Source organism: Chinchilla lanigera, unplaced genomic scaffold, assembly GCF_000276665.1.
Source record: "Chinchilla lanigera isolate Chin_1 unplaced genomic scaffold, ChiLan1.0 scaffold00011, whole genome shotgun sequence".
NCBI classification, from domain to species: domain Eukaryota; kingdom Metazoa; phylum Chordata; class Mammalia; order Rodentia; family Chinchillidae; genus Chinchilla; species Chinchilla lanigera.
In genome coordinates, this window is record NW_004955412.1 from 9,470,102 (window position 1) to 9,480,695 (window position 10,594).

The 10,594-nt window shown below is 35.6% G+C and overlaps 1 protein-coding gene across 1 annotated transcript in view; it reads right to left on the reverse strand.

Moving 5' to 3' along the window:
* The window catches only part of Gucy1a2 (guanylate cyclase 1, soluble, alpha 2), a 262,305-nt gene extending 252,073 nt beyond the window's left edge, over positions 1-10,232 (reverse strand). Inside the window, exons 1-2 of the mRNA XM_005378617.1 lie at positions 10,215-10,232; positions 10,040-10,101 (exon numbers count right to left, since the gene is read on the reverse strand). Of these exons, the coding sequence (XP_005378674.1) occupies positions 10,040-10,101; positions 10,215-10,232 (80 nt within the window). The remainder of the gene's footprint in view (positions 1-10,039; positions 10,102-10,214) is intronic.
* Between the last annotated feature and the right edge of the window lie 362 nt (positions 10,233-10,594).

Genomic DNA, 10,594 nt, shown 5'->3' on the forward strand with positions numbered 1-10,594 from the left:
ATTGCATGTTTATATCTGTTTTCACGAGAAGCCACTTTGAAGATATCAATATGTAATACAACCACCATTGTTAATTCCCTACCACTTTATTTGTAACTCTGTGTTGTCTGTATTGTGCTTGTGATATGTTGTAAAATGTTGTATGTCTGTTAATGTTTCCCTCCTTTTATCTTTAAAATAAAAAAAAAAGAAAAAAAAAAGTTGGTTCTTTGAAAGATTAAATAAAATCAACATACCCCTAGCCAACCTTATCTAAAAAAGGAAAGAAAAGACTCAAATCCACTCAATTAGTGAAAAGAGTGAAATCACAATGGACTCTGCAGAAATCAAGATCACCTATACCTACTTTGAAAAAGTTTATTCTAATAATATGAAAAATGCAGAAGAAATGAACAGATTTCTAGATACAGATAAATTACCAAAACTAAATCAAGAAGATATATAGATTTTAAAAAACCAGTATCACTCAATGAAATTGAAAATATTATTAGAAACCTATCAGCAAAGAAACGCCCAGGTCCTCATGGATTCATTGCTGAATTCTACAAGAACTTTAGAGAAGATCTAATGCAAGACTCCTCAAACTCTTTAATGAAATTAAAAGTGAAGCAGCACTCCCAAAATCCTTCCTGGAAGCAAGCTCTACCCTGATACCAAAACCAGAGAAGGATCCAACTTAAGAAAGAGAAGTACAGACCAATCTCCCTAATGAATATAGACACAAAAATCCTCAACAAATTACTGACAAGCAGAATCCAGCAAATAATCAAGAAGATTATACACTGTGACCAAGTGGGATTCATCCCAGGGATGCAAGGATGGTTCAACATACATAAATCAATAAATGTAATACACCATATTAACAGAGCCAGAGACAAAAATCATATGACCATCTCAAAGATGTACAAAAAGCTTTTCACAAAGTGATATGATAAAAACTCTATAGAAAATTGGAATAGACTATCATTATCTCCATCTGATAAAAGCCATCTATGACAAGCCAACACTCAAAATCATACTAAGTAGACAAAAACTGAAAGTTTTCTCTATAAAATCAGGAAAAAGACAAGAATGCCCACTGTCTCCACTCTTATTCAAAATAGTCCTGTAGAAAAAGTGTTAGGAAATTAACATTTTGTATTGTTCTTATGCTATTTTGTAAATGTATGTCTGTTTGTGGATATGTTTCCCTTCTTTTATTATTAAAATAAATTTTTAAAAAAATTAAAGAAAACAAAATAATACTGCAAACTTTAGCAAGAGCAGTTAGACAAGAAAGAAATACAAGAAATAATGATAGGAAAGGAAGAGTTTAAATTATCATTATTTGTGGATGACATGATACGCTACATAGAAGACGCTAAACAATCCATTAAACACTGTTAGATTTAATAAGCAAATTCAGTAGTGTAACTGGATACAAAGTCAACACTTAAAAATCAATAGCCTTCCTGTACACGAATAACAAACACTGAGAGAGAAATTAGGGAAACAACACCTTTCACAATAGCATCCCCCAAAAATGAAATACCTAGGAATCAATCTAACAAAGGAAGTAAAAGACCTCTACATTGAAAACTACAGTACTCTGAAAAAGGAGTTTGAAGAGGACAGCAGAAAATGGAAAGATATCCTTTGCTCTTGGGTAGGAAGACCCAATATAGTTAAAATGATAGTCCCAAAATTCCTATACAGATTTAATACAATTCTGATCAAAATTCCAACAGCATATCTCGCAAAACTAGAGAAAACAATCCTAAAATACATTTGGAAACAGAAGAGGCCTAGAATAGCAAAGGCAACTATGAGCAACAAAGGCAAGGCCGGGGACATCACAATCCCTGACTTGAAATTATACTATAAAGCTACTGTGATAAAAAAAAAAAAAAAAAAGCATGGTACTAACAAAAAGAACAGACCCAAATATCAATGGAACCAATTAGAAGATATAGAAACAACTCCAGACATACTCAGCCACCTTATCTTTTTAAAAAATGGGCCAGATGTTTTCACTGGAAGAAAGATAGCCTGTTTAATAAAAGGTGCTGCAAAAATGGTTTTGCGCTGTCAAAGATTAAAATTGGACCCATATCTATCACCAGGCACTAAACTAAATTCAAAATGGATCCAAGATCTAAATATTAAATCAAAAACATTATAACTGCTGGAAGATAAAATAGTGAAAACTCTTAAAGATGTTGGTGTAGGCAAAGCCTTTATGAATAAAATCCAGATCACACAGGAACTATCAAAAAAATCAACAACTTGGACCTCATCTTAATAAAATGTTTTTTCATAGCACGAGATACCACCAATAGAATGGAGAGACAATCCACAGTGTAGGAAAAAATGTTTCCCAGCTGTTCCTCAGACAAAGGGTTACTATTGAGAAATATAAAGAATCCAAAAAATCAGACCTCCCAAATTTAAAGACCCAGCCCAAAAATGGGCATCTGAGTTGAATACACACTTCTCAAATGAAAGAATGCAAACAGGAAATAAATGTATAGAAAATGTTCAACATCATTAGTCATTTGAGAAATGCAAATTAAAACAACACTGAGATTCCACCTTACCCCAGTAAGAACAGCTAGCATTAAGAAATCAACCAATAACAAATGCTGGCGAGGCTGTGGAGAAATAGGAACCCTTCTCCACTGCTGGTGGGAATGCAGACTGGTGAAACCACTGTGGAAATCAGTTTGGAGATTCCTCAGAAAACTAGGTTTAGAGGTCCCATTCAACCCAGCTATCCCCCTGCTGGGTATTTTCCCAGAAGATCTAAAAACATCATATCTCAGTGATATATGTGCACCTATGTTCATAGCAGCACAATTTGTAATTGCTAAGATGTGGAAGCAACCCAAATGTCCATCCACTGAGGACTGGATAAGAAAATTGTGGTACTTTTATATAATGGAATATTACTCAGCTGTAAAGAAAGATAAACTCGAGGCCTTTATATTTAAATGGTCACAACTAGAGACCATACTCATAAGTGAAATAAATCAAACATACATGTGCAAGCACCGCATTGTTTCACTAGTGTAAAACTTGAAAGAGTTAATTTAAACTAGGAGATATGATAGACATTGTGAATTGATAAGAAAGCACTCAAAGGTAAAGGGCAACTGGGATGTGGGAAAAGAGAAGGGAAAGAAGGAGAAAGTGTGTATGTATGTATATGCAGGATAGTCAATATGGCTGTTCTACTGTCTTGTATTTCTTTGCTGAAAGAAACTGTCAATGAGTCCTTGGTTGATAAGCATTGCATGTCTATATCTGTTTTCATAAGAAACCACTTTGAAGATATCAATATGTAATACAACAAGCATTGTTAATTCCTTACCACTTTGTTTGTAACTCCGTACTGTCTGTACTGTTCCTTTGCTATTTTGTAAAATGTTGTCTGTCTGTTATTATCTTCCTCCTTTTATTTTTAAAATAAAAAAAAATGGCTATCATCAAGAAATCAACCCATAACAAATGCTGGAGGGGCTGTGGGGAAAAGGAGCCCTTTTCCATTGTTGTGGGGAGTATAGACCGGTGCAACCACTGTGGATATCTGAGTGGAGATTCCTCAAAAATCTAGGATTGGGAGTCCCATTTGACTCAGTTATTCCCCTTCTGGATATCTTCCCAGAAGAATTAAGAGCATTGTACCACAGCACTACATGTACACTCATGCTTATAGAAGCACAATTTTTAATAATAGATCTTGAAAACAACCCAAATGCCCATCCACCAATGAATGGATAAAAAAGAGGTGATCTTTTTATGCAATGTGATCTTTTTTATATTTAGCCATAAAGAAGGATAAACTGGAGACTTTTATAGCTAAATGGATGCAACTTGAGACTATACTCATATGTGAAATAAACCAGATACACATATGTAAACATAATATTGTCTTCCTAGTGTGAGAAGCTAAAAGAGTAAATAAGATCTAAAATGTACAACAGATATTTTAAAATGGGAAGAAACTGTTCAAAAGGAAAGACAAACTGGGAGAAAAGAAGGACGGAATAGCAAAAAATATCATATATATATATGATAATTAAGACAGTTACACTACTATTTCTCTTAGTTCATTCAAAAGAAGGGTTTCTGTTAGTATTGTTTGGATAATTAAATGCCCATATCTTGTACTCTGAGTAACTAATTGAAAGATAATAATACGCAATGTATTAACCATTGTTACCCTCCTATTATCTTGTTTTAAAATTGGAGGGGGGTTTCCACTTTAAAATGAAAAAATCTGATCATAAAAGCATAAGTAATGTATCTGAAGTTTGTTTCCCAGAATAATCAGGGCTCACTCACCCTTCATTTTACTTCTTACCCTCTGTTAATAGTATTCTGGCTTTATCTCGCGTCAATTGTCAAAAGAAGAAAAGAACAGAAGGTTAGCTGTACCAAACAAACACTGGGCCCACAGTGATAATCACGGTAATAGAAGTTAATTTTAGATGACGATAGGAAATGATGTCCCAGACTAAGTGGTATTTGGCCATGGTCCTAACTGTGATATTAACACAACAATGTGCATTCTGCTCAAAAGAATTAAATGAATGGCCAGATTCTGAATATAATTTTCTTAAGCTTCATTGTTTAAAATATATAGCCGATGAACAATATATCTCAGGGATATTAATTTTCATTTGTTTTCCATGGTAGTTTACTACAGACATTTCCATCAACACTGCCCTAGTAATCCATCCGTGTGAGCTACAGACCAGTGGGAGTCAGAGTATAATCATGAGTGAGAGCAGTTGGGTCAGACACGTTACAGGCAGAAATTCAGGTTTTAAAACATTCAAGAGAAAAGAAATTTATAAGGACATTGTAGTTGGAATATGAACTAAGTATGTGTGGTTTTAATGCTAAACAATGGATTCCGAACTTTCAGAGGCCCAGGGGAAACAGGGAAAGGAAAGCAAGAGATACAGGAAACAACAATAAATAAAAACTGATGTACAGAGAGTCAGATGCTAATAGTGGTAATGAAAACTAAGCCGACATGTTGATGATCTTGGTGTTCCAGGCCCTGCAGTGGCTATGTGATTATATGACTCAACATATTAAAATTTCATTTAAGCATCCCCCCAACTCTGTTGCTATTCTCATTTTTAAAATGAGAAAACTGAGTCTCAGGAATTTTAAGGAACATGCCCAAGATAACAGTCACAGAACATGCCTTTAATTCTATGAAGGTCTTACACACTCACCTCCAAAGCACAATCTCTCCACAACAAAGACAAACCAAGAGAAGAAAAGGCATAAGAAACTGTCACAACGGACATTAGAAAAAACGCTATCATAAACACATATTCCTCAATTCTGAGTTCCTTTAAACTACAAAACTGAATCCTATCTGTCTCCTAGTGACCCATTCTGCTTTGATTTTCCACCCTACATTGCCCCAAAAGCTAGCCCATTTTCTAGAAGTTTTAGTTAAAAAGTAACCTACATAAACACACACTTGCTGTCCCTTTGCTCAGTTTAGGTTAAGGAAAGAGAATTATGCAAACACGAGGTTCTCCAAGTCAGCACCATTGTGCAGAGCTTATATAGTAACCAGAATTTACAACAAAGTCAGACACACAGTGGCAATTAAAAGCTTTGCAAATAAATCTGTGCAATGTATACCATAAAGAAAAGGGCTTAGAGTACTAGAATGATAAATTTTACCACTGTAAGGGGCAGGGGAGATTATTTCAACCTCTCATTTTATACCCCCTTTTCCCAACCTTAATTTACTCATATGAACTATGCTTCTAAAAATATCTCTGAGCACACTTCTAGAGTGCTATTTATTTATTTATTCACTGCCCTTTCAATTCCCCCCAAAATGTTAGTGTTTTAAAACTGCCAAGCACTTACAAAAGCACAGGGATACAGAAACAAACATGACAAATCAGAGAACAAGATAATATCAGTTAATGATGAGCACTTTAAAAAGAAATTATAGAGGTTAGGATAATAGAAGATGACTGGTGTTGGAGACTCAGGTAGGAGAGAGACTACAACTTGAGACTGTGTACGTAAGGTAGACATTTCTGAAGAGTTGACATTTGAGAGAGACCTGAATGTATAGAAAAATAAGTAATGCAAACACCTGAATGCAGAATGGTACACACAAAGGCCCTGAGGATAAGTTTTACATAGTTGACAAAACCAAACAAACAATAGTGGGAGTGGAATGGAAAACGGGTGGTAGAAGAGCATGAAATTAGCAGAGGGCAGATCACAGAATGAACTCAGATACTGGTCAGTCATAAATAGCCATTATATGGTTTAAGGCAAATGTAGTAGTATGAGCATCAACTGAGAGGCTGTTCGAAGCATCAGCCCTTGACCCTCCGCAGACCTGCTGAACCACAAACTCTGTTGGCACAATGGTGACTCTTGCTTGATAACTTAGTGAACTGAGGGATTGCTTAGAAAACTGGACAAGCAGCCTTCTGGGTATGAGTGTGAGGGTACTTCCTGTGGGTCAGTGACCTGAGTGGAAAAGACCCTCTCTGAATGTGGGCAGCACCAATAGGCTGCAAACGTGGATAAACAAAAAGCAGAAGACAAATCACACACACACACACACACACACACACACAGAGGTAACTCTTTGGGAGCAGGTATACTTGTTTTGGCTGATTCCGTCACCTATAGACATCAGGGTCCAGATTCCTCCAGCTGTGAACATAGATCTGTACCAGTGACTCTCCAGGGGGCTTCCAGGCCTTCACCCTCCCACCGGGGCTACAGAATAGGTCCCTCTTATTCTGTGCTTTCCAGCTTCTTGGACTGAGCAGCTTCGGGCTGCCCCAACTTTGCAGCTTGGGTTGGCCACCGTAAGACTTTTCATCTTTTGAACATGTAGCCTAATAAACCCCCTATTCTTATGTATATGACACATAATATATATACATACATATTATGTATACACACATAATATATTAATATACTTATATAACATATAATACATAATAATGTATTTATATATCAGGTTCTGTTCCTCTGGAGAACCCTAATATAGTGGGCCTAATAATCTGCACTTCAGTAAGCCCCCAAGGTGCCTGTGATTAACATTTAAATAGCTTTTGCTTCAAGTAAGAAAGTAGCCAGAGCTAAGTTTTTAATATCTTTGCTGTGGTGAAAAAAATCCAGTATTGGGTGATAGGAGGAAATGCCAGAAAATGAGATCAGAGTGCCTCAATCAGGGAGGATGAAAATAGTAGAGATGAAAAAAAAGATTTATCAAATGGCATGAATAAATTATTTCAGCACTCATTTCCCCAGTGTAAATGATCTCTATGAATAGATAAATGAATGAATGAATGGATAAATTGAGGGATGGAATAAATGTTTAAAGAGAAGTGTTCAAAGTAAGTGGCTGCAGTTCAGAAAGATTATCTCACTCCCTTACAAGAGGCTCCCCCACCCACTGCCTCGCACTCTCCATCTGTGATCCTTTGAGCAGATGCCCTGCATTCAAGTCTAGGTCTTGGGAGACAAAAAGCACCTCAGAGTGTCTACGAGCAACCAGGATAAGAGTTCAAGGAGCAGATTTTACAATCTTAGAATGTGATAAATAAATCCGATCCCAGGGCAGATTTTTAAAAACAGGAAAGGCAGAATGGGAAAGTCAATAGTTTTGGGTAAATTAAGATATTAAAAAGAGAAGGGCTATCTCATTTACTGTTATCTGTCCTGCTTCACCCTCACAACTGAAGGCATGAGAAAGCTGAACTACTTCAAGATAAGCCTTTAAGAATCCCAGTTTCAGAAATTAAGAAAAGCATCTTCTCCACAGCTGCAAAATAATGCTTGCTAGCACTTACTCTCCATTGCCTGAAATCCCCTAAACTGTAAGCAAACACATTCCTTTTCACAGTTTAAAAAAAAAAGCTTTAAATTGTATTTTTTTTTAGAAAAACAACACAAAGTATGGATACATTTTAGCGCAAGTGTTAATGATCTTAGTTGCACTCCTTTTGCCGTTTCAAACAGATAAATAAGAAGTAGGGAGTTGGAGTCAAGACAGCAAAAGATGCCGGGAAAGGAAGCTGTGTGATGAGGGGAAAAGAAAAATGGAAGACAGAAGGGCAAAGGGGACAATATTACCTCCAACTAGTCTTTGATGTCTTTGTCAGCATTGATGCAAATAAAGGGAGTGAGCAAAGGTACTTCAACTCCTAAAAATTAGCCGACACTCAAACAGAAATATGTCAACAGGTCTATTTGCTTCCATCAGGACACCACTTTGGAACAGAGTGAAATTTTCTGTTTATTTTATGTTGTGTCTACAGTAAGCAGAACAAGGAAAAGACCACTGGCAATGCACAGAAGAAATACCACAGACCGTGTCAACACAGATAGAAAAGAAAGTTGAAACAGATAAAAGAGAACACTGTCTTACTAAAGGCAAAAAGAATATTCTGGTGATTATCAAAATAATAGTTTGAGTATCTCTTTTGATCATATTATAAGAGTACCATGCCAATTACCCTTAAAGTACTAATTTCGTTCACAAATTGAAATATGTCACCAGTTCTCTAGTTTCAAAAAAGAGAGGGCATTCACAATTCCAGAAAATGATTTGAGTTTGATGACTGGTATTGTCCTCAAATTATTAGTAAGAAGAATAAACAAAAGAGCAAACAAGTATATAGCTCTTACCACATATGAGAAAGTGTTCTAATTATATTAACTAATTTAAATCTACTCACCATACTCTGAAGGTAATAAATTGAATAACAGTGATTAAGTTTTATTTTAAAATATGTGAGGGAAGATAATTTGACATTTTTTAGCTCTATTAGGATAAACTATCTGGAATCACTAATGACCTCAAACTAAAAGCCATCTCAGAAGTTTAAATATTCTTTCCCTAGTACCGCACTCTTGAAAATTAATACAACAAAGCAATTCCCTTTGAAATGCAATTAACATAATCATCAAGCACTTAAAGTATATGACGTTGTGCTTGGTACAAGAGATGATTTTTTCATTCATTGTGTGTTTTTTTTGTTTTGTTTTGTTTTCTTTGCTTCTGTTTTGTTAAGAAAAAAAAAAAAAAAACTATTACCAGCCTAAAATCTGTTCTTGTGCCCATAACAATGACTGTAAGCCATGATGTAAAGTGATTCTTTACATTCGAAGGAGTACTAGAATTTGAATCTTGATGCCCCCCCCAAAGTTCTTAAAATCTTACAAAGATAAATCACTGTAACAAATACAAAATACTAACGTGCTGAAATAAAATGCACATTGCATCTAATGTCAAAGAATTTAATTTAAAAAGTTAGATTCTGTGAGAAAGTAAATTCAGGTTTTTGCTCTTTATCATTTTTTTCTACCATAGCCAACCAAAGGTGTACCTTGCATCCATCGGGAGTTTTCTGTTTACTAAACATTTGCATGGAAATTCTCCCATCTACTCATGCTATCTAATCCTTGACTTAGTTACTGTCGATATTACCACATTTCACAAAAGAGAGAACATGACTCTTTAAAAGTTATATGTGCTGATGAGGGCTTCAGTTCCTACTCTTTGACACCAAGTATTCAAACCTCACACCATATCACAAAGGCTGTGAAATAGGAGACCATACAAAAAACATGCAGCACTGACCCTACCTCAGCCAACAATTCTCATTGAAAGGTGTTAAACTCACAGGGATTTTGAGTAGACTCTATGTAAGAATTCTAAAATTCCATTCCCACTTCGTATCAATAAACCTTCCCACAGTAGTAAGGCAAAATTAAGAGACTGAATCTTGGAAAGAGAGGATAAGAACACAGAAGGGAAAAAAGGAAGAAATCAATACCAATTGGAATTTTATTTTTTAAAAGAAGTGAATATAAATAAACCAAAGGAAATTGCTCCAATGGACCCTCATTACTCCCTCCCCACACTTTGAGAAATAACCGCAATAAGAGATGGCTGACCTGAACAGCAGCATGACCACATGCTCAATAGCTGTGTTTTCGCAATCTTTAATTTGTTCCATTAATGATAAAGTCCATTTTTACTCACCCAATAACTTGATGCTCATAATACTGCAGTGTCCTCTTGAGAGTTTGTTGTATCGTCTGAGGCTATAGGATAAGAACAATAATAAAAAAAATATTATCAGCAAATCAGTGTCATTCCCATTCTAAACATCATAAGCAGATATATCATCTCTGATTTATCTCAAGAGAGCTTTCACCTTATGATAGTAACCCATTTTGCACTGAGCCATGTATTTACCTGATTGGAACAAATGAGGCACTCAGCAATTATCTAAATTTTCCAATTTCAAGTATGATAAAATTTACTAGTCATATTTTTTTCAATTCTGTTGAAGCCGCTATGAAGTTCAACACAATATTCATTGGTTGCCTGGAGTTTAAGTGGGCCTTGGGAGTAACGGGCAGGATGTGCTACAGAAACGGGGATCACAGTTTTTCCTCCCCAGCAAAAGTAATCTGCACATGTACTGACCAACTGAAATGAAAGGACACATCTTCATATTTTCTTTTATGTTTCAGCAAAACTTTTAAGGATGGTTTAGCAAATACAGTGGTAAATTGGATTAAAAATAGTCAA